An 18311-nucleotide genomic window follows, 5' to 3' on the forward strand; every position below is an offset into this window, starting at 1 on the left:
TTTGACAATTCTTCATCTAACGATCAGGTTAGTTTTATTAAATACATTCATATTTAATTGAAAAATAAATAATATATAACAGTTATTATCCCCCGACTTTTGCCTATACGCGTAGGATTTCTCCCCGCCGACGGCTTCTCACTCCTCGCTAGGAACATTCACTCAGTCCCAGATATTTAAAATATCAGAAGGGTAGAGCTCGGTCGTGTCCGGTCCTTGTGGTCCCCCTGGTTCTCGTCGAACTTCTGGTCCTCTTACACGCGTTCCTTGGACCTGTCCTTCGCTTCCTAGGAATTTTCTCACCGTCCTTGCAGTACCTAAAAGAACAGCTTTTTGCATTATATTACATATATACTCACTAAGTCCTAGTTGCTTGATATTTCTCTTGAGATTTTTGGGTACTATTCCTGTTGTTGAGATGATAATTGGAATAGTTCCCGTTGATATCATTCCCCACTGGCGCTTTATCTGAAATTCGAGGTCCCTATATTTTGAAATTTTTTCGACCTCTTTTTGACGCATGTTGTTGTTATTAGGTATTGCTACGTCGATGAGTATTGCTGCCTTTTGATGTTTATCAACTAGCAATATATCTGGCCTGTTGTGAGGGACTGTTTTATCAGTCAAAACTGTACGATCCCAGTACAGTTTATAGCGTTCGTTTTCCAGGATGGTTTCCGGTCGGTATTTCTAGTATGGCACTTTTTCAGAATGAGTTAGTGTTAATTTAGTTACCATTTCTTGGTGTAGTATCTTTCCTACTGCATCGTGTCTCTCTTTATATTCATTTCCTGCAAACATTTGACATCCTCCCGTGATATGTTGGATTGTCTCATTCGTTGGACACCCATAACGGCATCGATCGTCAGTAATAGTTCGATCCTTTATGATATGCTTGCAGTAATTTTTTGTTGAGATCACTTGATCTTGGATGGCTAAAAGAAATCCTTCCGTTTCTGGATACATTGCACCTGATGTGAGCCAATAGTTCGACGCTTCAATGTCGACATGATCCTGGTTCACCTCGTTGAAATGTCTTCCATGCAGGGGTTTCTCTCTCCATCTTTGTAGTTTTTCTTGGATTGTCTGGTGGTTGTATGACAATTGACAGTTATTATTATTATTATTATACAAAAAATTAGAGTTGAGGTTCATAACCTATAAACTCGAAATTAATAATATACTGATTGGTACACTTGCACTCCAAAATGAAAATTAAAAAGTATGTGAAAAAGGATAAAGAAAAAAGTCATCACAAATTATAAGCTTGAACTCAGTGTCCTCCTTGTTGGGCTGACCTCCATTCGTCGTATCTGTTTTTGAATGCGCTGACAGAAGTAGTCTGAACCACGAAGTTGGGAAGACTGTTCCATTCACTGAAAACTCTATTTGGAAGGAAGTTCTGACGCAGAGTTGTTCTGAAATTTTCCCGCTTCAGTTTATAAACTTGACCTCTGAGATTATTGCTGTTGAGAGTAAACAAATCCGCGTATAGCTCGGAATGAAAATATTAAGTTCCCGCGAGCTGTTCCCTCCTCGAAGGATGTCAGTCCCATGGATTTAAGTCTCTGTTGCTATGAGGGCCGAGTAGTTCCATAGCCAATACGAGTAGCCCATCGCTGTTTAATCTCGAGTAAATCAGCCTCGCCCCTTGTTGTACTCCAACAAGCCAGACCACCGTACTCCAGAGTGGGGCGAATGTAGCTCTTGAATATAGTACCAAATGTTCTGTCACTGCAATCCTCGAAGGATTTGTAGAACATGTATGTCAGTTGATTGGCCTTAAAGGAAATATGCTCAATAAGGTTTCGCCAGCTGAGGTCTTCGGAGACTGATGTCAAGGTCGATAAGTTGGGTAACGGAAACCAGAGCCTGACCACCGATGTTGTATGGAAGATGAGAGTTGTTTTTTCCGATGTGCAGAATGAAACAATTGTTTATGTTGGGGGGAAGCATCCAGATATTGCACCAAGTGTTTAAGCGGTCCAGGTTGTCTTGGAGGGTTGAATAATTGGCAGAAAGGAAATTGTATATCTTAAGGTCATCAGCGAATAGAGAAACAGTAGATTTTAGGTGGAGTGGTAAATCGGAAGTGTACAAAAGAAATAATAGTGGACTCAGGACGGATCCCTGGGGTTCACCATAAAGAACCAGGATCTTGAGGAAAGCTCACATACAACCCGAACGCGATATGAGCGATTTGATAAAAAAGCCTTTATCCAGTTGATAACAAATGGAAATTATCAGTAATTATGTAGATATTAATGATTTATTAATGATTGACAAACTTTATATGGCGTGTTTTTGACCTGGACTACCGCTTGACTTTAAATGATTCTCTCCGCCTTCTCGAAAACGATTCGACGTATAAAATAGCTTCCAGAATAAATGTTGTAGGTAATTTTATTTTCTACAATATTGGTAATTACAAGATTCAGCGAAAAACCTAGGAACCTAAGAAATGAGATATTTAGAGAAATATATCTAAAAAATTCGATTTTATGATTTTTCACCTTAGATTTTAGAAGTCGCTGAGAACCTAACATATGTAGGTTTCGAGACAACTTTTGGGATGTCTTCAAAATACAAGTTTCTAGAGGGGTATCTCAAATCAATCAAATCTCAAAGGTTAACTTCTTAGTTGACTGGAGTCTGGAGTATAGTCAGATTGTGATCCAACGGCATTCGAGAGAAGAAACATCCCAAAAAAATTTACAAATACTGAGGGCAGGCCGGACGGAATCTAATTCCAGGACGTATACTCCTCACCAGTGAGTCAAACTTTATTGTTTGATTAAATTAATTATCTATCGAAAATGAAATATAAAGAGTTGTGTAAAAATTCCAGTTTTTTTTTATATATGTCTGGTGCACGTTGAGCATGCATGCTCATGTAAAACTTCTTGGAGGGATAATAGTGTTACAGAACTGTGAAAATAACGTTCCCTGGAGATAATAATGCCAGAACACTTTCTACTAATATTATTGGTTTATTTCTTTTACATTATATTTGAAGAAATGTTTTTTTTAGTGATATGTAGGATTGTGATAGTTTTATCATAAAAAATAATTCACTTGAGAGATATTGAAAGATACGATTCAATCGATCTTTCACAATGAAGAACTAATTTACCTTATTTGGTCAAGATGAACATTTATTTGTTATTCAATATTTATTTCATTATAGTGATGATAATTCGATCATTTAAAACATTATAATTCGATAAAATCTTTCTAATTGCTTCATGAAGTAGAATTTATATAAAAGAACTTACCTCAATGTAGCATATTACATGGCCAGTATTGGTATATTGTAAACCTTCACAAATTATGCTTCCCTCACTACGTATTCTCTGAATGAAATAAAAAACAAAATAAGATGAAGAATAATTATGTGTGCACATTTGAACACAAGAAAAAATAGATAGAAAAATTCTTATTGAGATATTCAGAAACTGACAAAATTTTGACCAATTATATTCATTTTTGGCTTAACGGAGTGAAAACCTCAGGAAAAAATTGTTAGAAATAATTTCTCGATAGAGTAAATTGTAAAGCAATATAATATGAGCATACACTAAGCGACTTGTTAAAACACAGTGGCAACACGAGTGGTCTCATTTTTAATTGGCTACCATTTTTTTAGTCAAAAAATGGCGGCTTTTTGTTTGCATTTTTAGGATATATTCTTGTTTGGGATTTATTCGAAATATAATGCCTATAAGTTTCACGGTATAGAAATGTACATATCTGTGTTAAAGCTTCCTCGACAAAAATAATATAATTAATAGATACATCACTTGCTGGCAACTTGTGAAGCGCACATTTTTTAAATAGTAGCAATTTCTATTATCAGTAAAAGTTTAATTTGTTATTCATTGTAATTCGTATCCTTTTAACCGGAGTAAGTGAACTTGAAATCCAAAAGATTTTTTTCATTATAAAACTGCAACACATTACTATAAATGAAAAAATGTATTATCTGAATATTATATTACGGCCTTACAACGATTGGTCGATTAGTATTAGGCAAAATATCATTTCATTTAATCATTATAGGCTATAACTGTTTCATTACGATTTTCATTCAAAACCTTTGATTATACACCCCGCCCCGAGCCCCAAAAGTTTTAGGCTCAATTTGATTAAATTGTTGTCACACTCGTCACTGTGATTCATCAAGTCACTGTATATTTTACCAACGTTTGGCGTCATCTAGTAGACAAGATTTTATTGTTTCAAAGAAAGCAGAACATGTAAAGCAGAGTCCTGTTCAATGTGATTGCTAATGGCATCTTTCTATATTCTTTTGTTGCGCCATCTAACGTTTGTTTCGTTAAAGTCACTAATATATCTAAATCCCAAGAAGATGAAATCATAGGCTAATTTTCATTAATCGACTCTCCTTTTTTATTCAAATCTCGAAATGAAAAATATTTTTATTTCTTCTCGTATACTTACAGTGGGCTCACTCAAAAAATCAAATTTTGATATGTCTTGTCGTAACACATATCGCACAGTGGCTCTTCTTTTGAATTTCATCATGTCATTATAAACTTCCACCATTATTTCGTGTTCTTCAAGTACGCGCTCTGAAATAAATAAAGGAACCGCCATAAAAATGTTATTCAAAACATAGCTTAAATATACGCACCGGCGTTTTTGTCTACCCAGTATTCTACCAATGACCAAAATGCAGTGGTTTGGTATTCCATTTTTATTGCCACTATCTTACACAAATCCAACACGCACATATTTCTCTCCACTTCCATGGTAACTTTACCTTCGTCAGAATCCCTTTGTTTGTGGAAAGTGATTTTAACGGCTCTTTCATTCTGAAATGATGAAAATTATGTAGATGCACGAGAATTTCATTTATGGAATCCGAGATCCCAAAGCCGTAAAGGTACGTTTTCCTCGGACAGTTTCCGTCGGCCGTCACGTTTCGACTGTTTTATCCAACCAATCACAATTTTAACAATCACGTAGGGCGGAACTACGAGATTGCTAGTATTGATTGGTTAGATAAAGTCGTCAAAACGCGGCGGTCGACGAAAACTGTCAGAGAAAGACGAACCTTTAGACATAACTAATTTTCTGAAAGAAGGAACCTTAGACTTTGAGTAGAGTCCTATGTACTTATTTCTATACCTGTGAGTTTGTGAACTAATCAACCATTTGAAAATACTTAAATTACATGTTTTTTTCGAAGAGCTTTGAAACATTTGACTGAAGTTTTGCTCCATTTCAAATAATAAAATATACAGGTTGTTTCTAAATTAGGGGTTCAAAAAAATTCAGAGATTTCCCAGATAATTTTAAGATGAGAAAGTTTTATCGCATAGGCAAACACTGCTTTCGAGATAGGTAGTTTGATTTTTTTTTTCAAGTTTTTCTCTTATAGCATCTGCAAAACATAAAATATTCATTTGAAATTTGACATAATTATTCCATAAGAGTTTGCATCGATTGCAATTCTGCAGGTGATATCTTTTTTGGTACATTGCCCGATCTTTTCCTACAGAACTTTTTTTTGGTAGACCACCGATATTTTGAAAAAAATGTAAAAAAAAAGAACTTCAATCTATTACTCAACTTTTTCCCTTGTAGTCATTAATTCATTTTTAAACTTCGACAGACATAAAGTGAGAATTCAAATATCACATATGTAACTCTGGTGAGTTTTATCCAAAACAACAGGTGTATTATTTCCAAAGGTAGGCAATAAAATCGAATCAGTGCACACACCAGGGTTCCTAGTTGGAACCAAGAAATTGTCAAATTTTAACATGTGAGAAAAATAATCAAAATTACTACCTACCATTAGTTCCTAAAATTCCACTAATAATCATTTCTTTTCCGCGAAAACTTGTTTATTTGGCAAAAATATGAAAACAAACCGATTGATGAAAAATTAGGTTTGTTTGAATGTTTTTGCCTCAAATAAACAAGTTTGAGTGATGAAAATAAAAAATCTGATAAAATTTGAATCACGAGTTGTGTTTGGAAAAATTATTTTTTTCAACAATTTAAATGTTCGATATTCTCTTGGGAAATGGCACTGAATAGGTTTGTCTTCATTTTTCAATAATGCACTGTAGCTGTAGATAATGAAGAATTCAAAGTAGAATTCGGATGTTTTAATGTAAACAAGGTAGAATCGCTGAGGAAGTATGATAGTATTATCAGTATAATCCCTAATGATTGGCTGGAATAATGCATTGCTATTAGTTGAAACCTCCAAAATGTCAGATTTAATTATGTGAAAAAATAATCATAAAAACCAATCAGAAAGATGTGATGTATATACATTAATTATTAGTTTTGGACCTTATTTTTCCGAAATGTAGCGTGAAGATTTGATATAACTCATGAAATCATCACAAAAAAGTCTTACTACAAGTAACACTCTGTATTTCGAAAACAAAGCGTCCATGTTTATGGGACTCTTTATTCTTAAAATCAACCATGGTGACCCTTTTCGTTTTTCTATTTTACATCCACCCAGATATAATTTATCTAGGAATTACCCTTGAACTTGGCATTGGAAATGTCATTTCCAGAGGATTCCATTTGGATTCTTATCTCAATAATAATATTAATAAACTTGACCTTTGGAGCTGCCGATGATTCAACAATTCCATTCAAACGATCTCATATTGCATTAATCGAATCTCGGGGTTAAAAAAGTATTGAAATGAAATCAGTACAGATTACAGAATTTCATTCATGAATCACCAAGTTCATTGGAAGGCTATTCCAGCTTGGAAGGAAATTTGTTGTTCAAAACTTAATCAATGAAAGCCATAGCGCCACATCTAAATGTTTTGTCGAACTCGAAATTCTGTGTACCAAGAACTTTATAATTGTGTGTTCAAGCAGTATTTGTTCAATTTGTAATAGTGGTGATGAAAATGAACTCGTTCGAAAACTTATATAGGACAATTTCATTAGACACTTCATCAGTAGGTATCATAATATACAGGGGGTCACATAAGTACCTTAAAATATTCAAGTGACGTATATTCCTGAGACAATTTTAAGAAGAAAAGTCCATATAAACTTGTGTCCGGAAATACTTCGTTTCGAAGATACAGGGTGTAGAGTTTAATTTTTTCTCAAGTTTTTTTTTCTCATAGCACCTTCTCTCACAAGATCTTCAACTTAAGATTGACAAAGATATTCCAATTCAAAGTTCTCATTATGTAATATGCTAATTTTGGATGCAAACCTACAGGATGATATTTTTTCTGGAACAGTGCCCGTTCCTTTCCTCCAGAACTTTTTTTCTGGTGGACCACTAGTAGTTTGAAAAATGTGAAAAAGGAACTTTGGTCCAGTACTACTAGAAGATATTTTTGCAAAAAATAACTATAAAATTTTACATACAAGCAAGTAATCAATAATTTTTTGCACTGATCACTTATCAAATCTTGAGAATAACTTTTTCAGAAAATCTTTTGATAGTAACAGACAAATTTCCTCATTCCATTTTAGAATTTTACTCATTTTCAAAAGCGAATAGGATAATTTCAAGAGGAGTTACTATGCAGAAAGATAAAATGATTATGAGTTGCAGTTCAAAAATGAGAGTAACATAATATATAGTCTTTTGAGAACAGAGAGACAATATTATTCACCAGAACAGTTTTTTTTAAATTCGTAATTAAATATTGTTTTTTTCATTGAAAAGACATTTCCTTGTCTTATGAAATATCTCAGGAAGCAAAGAAAAGAATTCTTTCATGAAACAAAAATATTATAATCCAGAATCGAAAAAAGATCGGGTACTTCTACATTAAATTTTCATTTTTTATTTTACCTTTTCAGCATCCAAACGCCTATATGGATACGGTGAGGCACACATGCATTCTCCGTCGGTAGTTGTAGAGCATCTTTCTGCAAGAAAAACAATTGATTCACATTCAAGTCTGAATTTTTCTTATATAGTAAAAATACAAAACTACTGTATTCTAGTATTGCATGGTAAATGAACCTATTTAAAACATTTATACATAATTCAGTAATCAATATACCTAAGAGAAGTGAAACCTTCGCTCTGCAGATATTAATAATAATTTAACAATTAAGGCTTGATTGTTTTATGAAATATCGATTACTTTGAAACCCTCAGTCAGCTATGGTAAATAACCCATAAATACTCGCAAAAAATGAAACTATGAAATCAATGAAGGTATCTTTGGTTAGATATAGTATCAATACACCAAATATTTACTTACAACATTAGCTGTAACAACAATTAATATGGAGAATAAAATCAGTTTACTTACTCATCGTTCCTATTGTTGTTGAAAGTATTTGTTGAATTCTCTTGAATTCCCGCCAACAAAATTTGAATCGTATTTCGTATTGGAAGGTAAGGACGCGAATATCGACGAATTTGGTGAAGTAAACAAGCAACTACTAGGACGATTCGAAGACTAAATGAATTAATGACCTACCAATTTAACACTTGATGATGGAATCATAGTTTATCAGTCAAGTGCCTTAAATGAATATTTAAGATATTATCTACTTTTCATTACATGAAAAATAACACCTTGGAATGATCGAATTCAGAATACAGAATTCATGTAAAACCTATTTCTACCATGCATCTCTGTCTAGATATAATAATCAAATATTTATCAAATCACTTTTTCATGAATCAAAAAATGTTACAAATCAAACATTATTTTTCTTCATAATTCAGGTATGATCTTACCACACACTACATCAGGATCATTTTGTATGCCAATTAACCGATTGATGCTGGCAATCAGGTCTTTGTTGAAGAATACCGACATTTTTTTCACATAAACAGCTCTTAGTACATTGAGACAGACAATTTAAAATTTGGAACAAAATCACTAACAAATAAACAACACTGATCACAAGAACACACACAAATACAAATGAAGTCACATTTTCTCATGCTTCATTCCTTTCAATTTTTTCCTAATGATATTTGATTGACCATGTGTTTTTTCGAACTCTATAAAACATCTGGAATTGATTTGTTCGAATAAATATTTGTTCAGGTTCAATGAATATAAAATATATTTCGAGAATACCTTTATATCAGTTATATTGATACAAATAACTGATGTCGAATTTAATTCAACAATATCAATGAATGAAATACATACATCCATCTATTAAATTTTCAATGGATTTCGCATAGGTATTTTTTTCTATGCAATTACATGACTAGAGCCGAATAGAAAGAAATCGAAACCCATCCCGAAAATAGTTTTAGTTAATGAATAGTTTTAGGCTTTCGCGGCCATCGTTTAAAGTTACTTGTTCTTTCGGATATTTTGGGACGTCGTCGTTTATTAAATTTCGACGTTTCGGCAGATCGAGTATCAGACATCATCAGGAGTTATTCTCGCTGAGAACTGCCAGGACATCTCGCAAAAACGTTCGAAATCAATAAACGCCATCTAATTAAAGAAGTAGGGTTATGTACTCTCTCAATCAGTGGCAATACTGGCTGAAGATTGATCTGTTTGAGAAGAAGAAAACCTGCATAGCTATAATTTGTCAAATAACTCATTTTATCAATAATATTTTTTTCATTTGACAGTATTTGGGTGATAAAGGTTAATCATGTCACTATGATATTTGAGCTTTGTATTCTTCATGAGGGACTTATAATAATATTTGGCGCTTCTTTACAAAATATAAGTAGTTTGATTTTTAATATTCGAATGCAATCAATGGATATCCTTCAGCTCCCGTTTAGCAAATATGATTTCCGAAGTAATCCATCTTTTGCGATCATGAATTTGTTTAGTCCTTCTCATCAATGCGCCACATGTATTGAAAGTATTATGAATAATAACGATAAAAGCCTTGGAACATTCATCAATATGTGTGCATTCATATATATCATAGAAATTATTCATGGATATCCGAAAAGTAAACTCATCAAGAATTTGCCTACTCATATCCCTGACTAGTTGGTAGTTAACAGATGACAGAGGCTTATCAGTAATTCAGACAGGGCCCCCGCAACCGCGCGTGCAATGCGTGCACCGCACGCGGGCGCCACTCTAAAGGGGCGCCAAAACCTCTTATAGACCGCATGAAGAACCGATGGACCAATGGTTTTCGAAAAAGATTCTTTTAAATTTTTTCAACAATTTTTTTTCCAGACTTCTTTCTTACAATTTATACAAGTTTCCGAACGTCGCAATCGGTATGAAATAGCCAGATATTGGTTTACAAAAACGCATACTCGATGCTAATCCTAGGGCATTTTTTGCGCCATGTGCTGTTAAGCTTAAATTAAACTGAAAATGATGCTGCTAAGGTTTCAAATGAAACAGTGGACTCTTTTGATATTGTACAAGAACTTTATATATATTTATCTTCATCCACAAAAAAATTGGAATGTTATAAAAAAGCATGATCCTCAGTTACATCTAAAACCCCTAAGTGATACTAGATGCTCAAGTAGAATTGATGCTAAAGTTTCATTTTATTCAAATATGTAAAAATAGCCTTTTATAAATAGCAGAAAATGATACTTTTAACATAGAAACTAGACATAAAGCAAGTTCTCTTTCATCAAATATTCATTCTTTTAAATTTATTTGAAGTATAATAATTTCTTATGATGTTTCATTCCAGATTAATATTGTAAGCAAAATGATGCAAAGTGTAGCGATTGACATTAAAGTGTACCAAAACCATTTGAAGAATTTAGTTGATCATTTCAAAAATTGAAGGGATGATAATGTTCTCGAGGAAAAACTTGCGGAAGCTGGAAAACTTACGGCTGCTCCTGAGATAGATCAAGGTTTTTCTCCATTATATACTGTAAGACGAAAGTATAAACCAAAATTGTTCGATTATGAACAGACGGATGAGGCACCTCAAGATCCAAAAATCGCTTTTAAAATAAATTTCTCTTTGAAAATCATTGATCAAACACTAAGTTCCTTAAATAGTAGGTTTGATATGATATCTGATTACGATAACGTTTTTTGTTTTATTTGTGATATTCTTAAATTAAATGACAAATATCTATTAAAATGATGTCATGCTCTTCAACAAAAGCTAACTGATCAGGAAAAAAAGAGGCTGACGTGAAAGAAAATGATTTATTCAAAGAGATAAAAGCCTTAAGATTGTTTTCATTATCTGAAGCGAAAATCCTTTACAATATATTTTTGAAAATAATCTAACTTCTTCTCTACCGAATCTTATTATTGCCTCAAGAATCCTTCTCACTTTACCTGTGTCTGTTGCTTCTGGCGAGAGATCATTCACTGAATTAAAAATAATCAAAAACTATTTGAAATCTACCATGTCATAAGAAAAATTTTCTGGATTGGCAATCTTAGATATAGAGCACGAGATACTCGATAAAATAGATTGATTGATTGATAACATAGAAGAATTTGCAGCAGCCAAATCTAGAAAAACATCCATTCAATTTCTGGATTGATCCCAATTAAATGTTTATGCCTTTAAAAATAATTCATAGAAGAATACAGCTTAAGTTTTGAAACACATTTGAAATGTATTATGTTACAACTAACACCATAAAGTTCTTAAGGCAATGAAGGTTGCTGATAGATTTTCAACCATTCTACAATAAATTCTTAACAAAACTTCAAAAAAATTTTTTCGATTATCCAGCAGTGCTTTTCTCCACCTCCCCCCTTTGAGGGGCGCCAAAATATGTTCCGCACGCGGGCGTTGATGACCCTTGCGGGGGCCCTGAATTCAGATCAGCGAGAAAGTCCAGGGATAAGGCTTGATGATCACTAATTGAGCTCCAAAAACCTCAGCCGTCCAATTAGATAGGTTAGCATTAGTTAATTGATATATGGCCAGTAACGTTTGTAAATATTCCTGTTGGATCTTTAGATTTCATATTCAAATTGAAGCATTCCAACAAGTCGATCAATAATTTACAATTCTTTGTATTGATTGTCAAAAATCTACATTGAAATCACCGCATACAAAAATTATATCGACTAAACTGATGAAATGAATCAGAGTACATGTTAATCTCTCCAGAAAAAGAAAAAATCACCAGAACAAGGTCCGTGAACACTTATAATACCTAACTCAAAGGCACCTGCCACTAGCATGATTCCACATATTTCACATTCCAATTCAGCAGAAATCTCCGAAACATACATACATAACAACTTTTTCACCTGTTACCCAGATTTCACGTAGATCATAGATTCTCCGTGAGCTCGATTTGGGCGGCAATAATAATCAGCTTGAAAGTATCCAGGAATTGACATCGTTTTTACACTTTCAGAACTGCACCTATGTTCGGCAATACTGTCAAAGTCAGGATTATTCTCTGCCAGCCAATTTAACAGCAGAAGTCTCAAATTTATATGTTTGGTTATGTCTAATCTACTGGACGATTCACTTGCTTTTTTTGAAAAAACCGATGGATACTTGCCTTATTTGGCCAATTTGATCCGTGAAGAGCTCTATCATATTCAGAATTCGAAATAAGCACTTTAAATGGGAAATAGCTTTCAGGATACTTTGATGTTAACTTTTCACACTTGACTATTGACTATTGAGAACTCTTTTTCCATAAGAAGTTGCAGATTTTCAACTGTAGTTTCCGGTTTCAGACTAGATACATGAAACACCCTGTATTTTTCCGCCCATTCGAGATTCAAGTTGTCTACATTTGTACCAACAACTGGTAAGCACCATTTTCGAAGCAGCTCTTTTGTGGGTTAAAAACATTCTATTCAGTTTCCTTACTAGGTTTATTTGATGGAATTTCCCTTATGTTAATGTTAGGAATTGACTTACTAGGAGCATTAGACAGATTTGATGGCATGGATGATATAACTTGGTTTTCCTTTCTTGGATTACTTGAAATTTTCACTGATCATCCGCTTCATCGGAGCGGCAGAAGTCACCGCTGATGGAACCATTAATGAAGGAACTGGGGTAGTGCTTGTGCGATCATGATCGTCAGTTACATCATCCTTTATCATTGAGAAATAACTACGTAGAGGTTGGGCAAATTTCGATGTTTTAGCACTACAACTTTTAAACCAGAGGTGATAGACATAATCTGATACCCCATTCTAGTTCTCTTTTTCTGTGAAACTAACAAGAGTAGTATTCAGTTAGAAGCGAAAATTGGAAAAATGGCGATATCGAAAAACATTTATATCACCGCTAATACTGATAATAAACCTTTGAAATGAAAACATCATACAGGCACTTTTTAACGTAGAATCCTGTGGCGTGGTCGTCTTTTTAACAGGGTTTTTAATTACAAGTCCATGACCCAAAGTTATGTTTCTCAAATGGGAACACTAGATTTCTGTGTCATTTTTTGAAAGCTCAATTTTTCCTGATTTCAAAAGTATGGTATCGTATGGTGCCATCTTCGGTCTTTTATATGCTTTTTGTCAAGCTCAGGTCTATTACATGGTCGTCTAGGAATGGTACTTGCAGGTCTTCATGTGTACGTACATTGCTGACAAATCATGGTGCATTTACGGCTGGTCTCATGATCGTATTCTACATGACTTAAAGTCTCTGTAGATGGATCTTTGCGGCGTATCCACAAGCCGGGCATGCGTAAGTCATGACCGGTCGAATGGTGGACTTATAAGTCCACCTTTGTCCCTTTCCAACAAGCTCCTTCTCTGTAGAGAAGAAGCTTGTTCTCTATAGAGAAGAAACTTGTTCTCAATAGAGAAGAAGCTTGTTGGACAGAGACATTTTGCTGCTTTTGCAAAATAGTGGTTGCAACGCTGGCGCTGCTATCTCTCCCTTAGTCACAGCTGATGTGACGTGTTTTTCCAAGTAAGCTTCTTGTCAATTATCACTCCCAGATACATGGCCTCGTTTTGCTATTCTATCCTCCTATCGAACATTACGACGTATTCTTGGGATATTTCTTCTTTCGGCTGAAAAGAACGGCTTCGCTCTTCTTAGGGTTTACTTCAATGCCCCATCGAGCACACCAAGATTGAAGTCTGTAGATGGCTTTTTGTAGGTACTTCGTTGTCGATATACAGGGTGTCTCGTAAGATGCAGAGGAACCGTGAAAGGAAAGGAGCTCCTGACGTTGACCGAATGCACCGAATGAGGACTGAGCCTTCCATGAAGAGCCGCACAATATTGAGTCGTTAGAAGTTTATAAACAAAACATCGAAAATGTAGCGATCTTCTTTCATCCATCCTCAACCAACCCAACACGAATCCTATGAGAAATGTGATCATATTTCCTCAAACCGAAAATGAATCGGCAACACCAGTTCTGAACAAGCTGAATACTACATCTCACATAAGCACTGATGCAGGGTCCATAAACTACGTCACAATAATCGAATAAAGAAATAATCAAGGACTCAGCCAAACGTTTCCTTATACTAAAGGTCAAAAATCGTCGACACCCATAAACAACTCTCAGCCGGTGAAACGCTGTCTTCAGAATACCAGCCACATGAATGGAAAAATCAAGCCTACAATCGAAAATTAACCGAGATTCCTCACGGTATCACACAAGGTTAAAGGCTGACCGTAAATGCACAGTTGCAGGTTGTCCCTTACTATAGAATATTGACGAACATTGGAAAAAACAGAATATTTGCACTTGCCTATATTCAATTTTAAATTATGTGAGGCTGCTACATTACAAACATTTTCAAGATCATAGTTAATCTGCTGGGAAGCCAAACCCAAACTACTCATATCAAAAGAATAAATTAGCATCTGGGACATCATGGTCTGGTATGTGTTCATGATTTTTTCGATTTCCGCCTTTTTCGGGGATTTCTTCTTGAGCGCTTTCTTTGCAGCCTTCTTCTTTCTGACCGCTGTCGCGAGTATTTTCCTTTAGAATCCTCCTTTTCGGTTGTTCATCATTTTGGGAGAAACCGTCTTTTTGTGGGCCGAAACGGCTTTGACCTGCCCCTTCTGAGGGCCGGCCGTCTTTGAAAGGGAAACCGTCGGTTTTCCCTTGGAGGGAATGTGGGGAGAACACTTGTAATTAGCCGGATGGAGGCCATTACACAGCGCGCATTTCCTTTTTTTCCATTTCTTTTCCCCTGGACGGCGGGATCCGGGATGCCTCGCCATCACTAGCCAACCCAAAAAATGCTCTAGACAAGAGACTTGTAGAAGTGAGGAAGTAATCTCCTTGAAGCTAACCCAGATACTGGAGTTCATCAGAACTCTGGAACTGGAAGACGAGCTGTAGACTATGACCATAGACTACTAGTCTTTGCTATGACGACTAATGGCGAGAGGAGATGGGGATATAATAGACCATAAGGCCATGGTACAATAAAAACCCCCTTAGGGTAGGAATCCTATAGTATTCAAAGTGAAAACGCAATAATTCCACTTTAAATACAATGGAATATTTGAATCGCCGCGTGCCTCTACCTAATTTCTAATCTAATCTTAATTCTAATTTCCGCTATACTATATTTCTGCCCTTAAATATAAATCTAAAAAACAATTAACAACTTTGAATCACAAGTGATGAAAACATCTTAAACTATAGAAGGGCTTTAGACTGTTGAAATCTCCGTATCAACAGAATAGATTTTATGGCTCTAGCATGGTGAACTGTTGAATGATCAAATATGCCATAATATTGAATAACGTTTTACTTTGATGTGTCTAACAGCCATATGATAAATAAATTATTCAGTGGTGGCTAGCTATGAAGTTCAATCATTTTTCACAATTTTGAATTCTTTCCTCTTTTAAAATGGTGATATGCCTTTTTTTTTCGAGAATAAATCGGTGCATCCAAGGAAATCCATATCATGACCCTTTCGAGAAATATGAAAAGTTATAGAAATTCTTTGGTTTTCTTTTATTCGCAAATCAAAAGAATGTGAAACTCCATAAAAATTGGGGGATAATTGTTTTAGAAACCGATTTGTACTTGCCAGTCCCATCTTAACGGCAACTTAATTGTGTTCCAACTTAACGGTAATGCTCGACCCTCAATAAAGAGTTTATTAATCGGGCATTGAAAAGAAAATAAGAACCATTTTTATTTTTAAAAACTTGTTTTTGTATAAAGCTTCATAGAAAGTTCTGTGGGTCACTAAAAATGTTGTAAACCGTGGGAATATTTTTAGCTTCTACTCTATGCATTAGATACGATCATTTTCCCAGCAACTTTAAATGGAAAAAAATTTCTTTGAAGAATGAAATTATAGTTTTCCAGAGTAGATAGAAGAATAGATAGATTCTGGAACACTACAGTTATTATAAGTCCTGGAAAACAATTATTTGCTGCTGAGACACATAAATGTTGAATCTGTATATTGTATAAACACCAACATCTTCTATCCAACACATCTTGAAAAATATTTGAAGTTTCCATCTTTAAATTCCTTAACTTCATTATAACAATATATGTTACTTATTTGATTGCTCAAAGATTCTCAAAAAAATGGGTGAACACAAAAATGAACATTCAATTTAAGAAAGATTATATTTGAATATAAAAAACACTTGAATCAAATAAATAAAATATTATTACATACAAAATTTCCCTTGTGCATCATGACTACATCAATATAAATAGATTATGAGCAATACAATTATCTTTGGTTGAGAAAACATTACAAAATGTTACCAGTTATCTAAAAAGTCCAGTCCTGTTTTTGGTGGTAATTCATTACAAGACTCGTCCACCTGGGGTTCTACAAAATTGTTTTTTTGCTCAATCTGGGCCACCTCCTGAATTGAAAAAAAATAATCATTTGAATATATTAATCCAATCATACTAATTTCGAAATATGAAATAGATACCTTAATAATAGGTTTCTTCGAAATATTTATAACCTGCATAGTCTTCTTGACTTTAGTATCATTAGGTGCTAATATGGATAAATCTCTTTGGCTTTTTGTTTTAAAACTGAAGGGAGCTGAGTGCTCATCTCGGTAAAAGCAGTTATTCTCATCAATAATTATTTTGGAAGAATATTCCTGTTTTTTCGTATATGCTTCTGTTTCCTGGCAATTATATTTTATTTTTACTTCGGGCTTGATAATACTTTCATTCAATATTTGTTCTTGTTCCAAAGGACTCAGTGTATTCCAGAGTTCCTCATAAGCTGCTTTAGTTTCATTAATGTCATTACAAATTCGGTTTGCTATGGAATTCATAGAACTGAAGTATTCTTCAGCGCGTTTATTCAAATCCATTTTTATTGTTATTACTTAAAATCAACCAATTATCAAATATCAACACTAGGCCAATATGTCTATTAATTTTTCACAAAATTTTCATGAGGGAATTATTATTTGCTATTATACGCTTGGAGCCAACTGAAATATACAGTTATACCCACATTGAGAATATTTATGCATATTACATATTAGTAAAAATTATGTATTGTATTCCTCAAATGAATGATTTTTTAGTAAACACAGCTTTAACCTCAAATGTCAATTCAACCATAGAATTCCATATTAAGAACAACATTTCATTTTATCATCAAAATGTGCAATCAATTTTGATTCATCACTAAAATTGAAATGTTATTCGTAATACAAATCAAATATTCAATAATATTATCAACATCATCGGATATATTAATTTTTTTTCAAATGAATCTTCTGAAGAGTTGAAGAGTACCATTTGAAATGTTTAGTGTAATGCATGGACTACTCTGAGATGTAGTGGTTTGTGTGATAAAAAGATTTTGTTGCATTCATTCGAATCTCTTTGATTTGAATTAGATATTGACCAAAGTTCGCTTTCTTTCCGTAGGCACCGCCATATCCGCGATTCAAATATATCGCACCCGTCCTCGAAAAAGGGGACAACTCAAAAAATTCCAGTATTGAGTTAGGCCCAGAATTGACTAGCAGGAGTGACTTGTTTTGTCCTTCGAAGACGAAGACTTGTATATTTCAATCCTAATCCACGTGACAGCTCGAGTGTGTTCAATGAGCTGGAGGTTGAAGAGAGCAAACCAGAAACTTAAAACGCAATTGGGAATTTTGAGTTGTTCCCTTTTTCGAGGAACATATGCATGTTCAATTCTAACATACTCATTCGGTATAGTTCCATGGAGCAAAATAGACATCAAAAACTTGCAACGCAAAATGAGAACGCTGATGACGAGAGCAAACAAGGACCACCCGAAAAACAACGTTGAAAGGACAACATCTTCCGAGAAATAAAGGAAGCAGTGTGCTGATGGACATCATGAAACTTACAGTGGGCAGAGAGAAAGCCTACGAGAAAACTTTAGAGATTAAGCAAGTACATCAGAGGTCTAAAAAATACTGTGTGAAGCAGACGAATCAACATCTTTACA

General features: G+C 34.3%; 2 protein-coding genes across 7 annotated transcripts in view; both read right to left on the reverse strand.

Annotated features, from left to right (window-relative positions):
• LOC123678795 (growth factor receptor-bound protein 10-like) overlaps positions 1 to 8955 on the reverse strand; it is a 453358-nt gene extending 444403 nt beyond the window's left edge. For 2 of the 6 annotated variants that reach the window (XR_006747290.1, XR_006747292.1), the window contains exons 1-5: positions 8726 to 8950; positions 7823 to 7899; positions 4655 to 4835; positions 4462 to 4592; positions 3276 to 3353 (exon numbers count right to left, since the gene is read on the reverse strand). Coding sequence is in view for 3 of the 6 variants with exons in the window: in XM_045616020.1 (XP_045471976.1) it covers positions 3276 to 3353; positions 4462 to 4592; positions 4655 to 4835; positions 7823 to 7899; positions 8726 to 8807 (549 nt within the window). In the remaining 3 variants the exon portion in view is untranslated. Of the gene's footprint in view, positions 1 to 3275; positions 3354 to 4461; positions 4593 to 4654; positions 4836 to 7822; positions 7900 to 8725 lie in introns of all 6 variants that reach the window. The other 4 variants (XM_045616020.1, XM_045616021.1, XR_006747291.1 and 1 more) reach the window with 3 other exon arrangements.
• Positions 8956 to 16455: 7500 nt separating this feature from the next.
• Positions 16456 to 17454, reverse strand: LOC123678431 (uncharacterized protein C1orf198 homolog). Its single transcript, XM_045615454.1, has 2 exons — positions 16795 to 17454; positions 16456 to 16722 (listed from the first exon to the last, which is right to left on the reverse strand). Exons 1-2 carry the CDS (start codon positions 17188 to 17190, stop codon positions 16615 to 16617), a joined length of 504 nt encoding a protein of 167 aa, XP_045471410.1. The 5' UTR covers positions 17191 to 17454; the 3' UTR covers positions 16456 to 16614.
• Positions 17455 to 18311: the final 857 nt, after the last annotated feature.

Source organism: Harmonia axyridis, chromosome 4 (assembly GCF_914767665.1).
Source record: "Harmonia axyridis chromosome 4, icHarAxyr1.1, whole genome shotgun sequence".
Taxonomy (NCBI): Eukaryota; Metazoa; Arthropoda; class Insecta; order Coleoptera; family Coccinellidae; genus Harmonia; species Harmonia axyridis.

Coding starts and splice junctions, on each gene's coding strand:
- LOC123678431 (XM_045615454.1), bottom strand. CDS start 17,190: ATGGATTTGAATAAACGCGCTGAAGAATACTTCAGTTCTATGAATTCC. Junction 16,723..16,794: donor CGAAGAAACCTATTATTAAG/GTATCTATTTCA, acceptor TTTTCAATTCAG/GAGGTGGCCCAGATTGAGCA.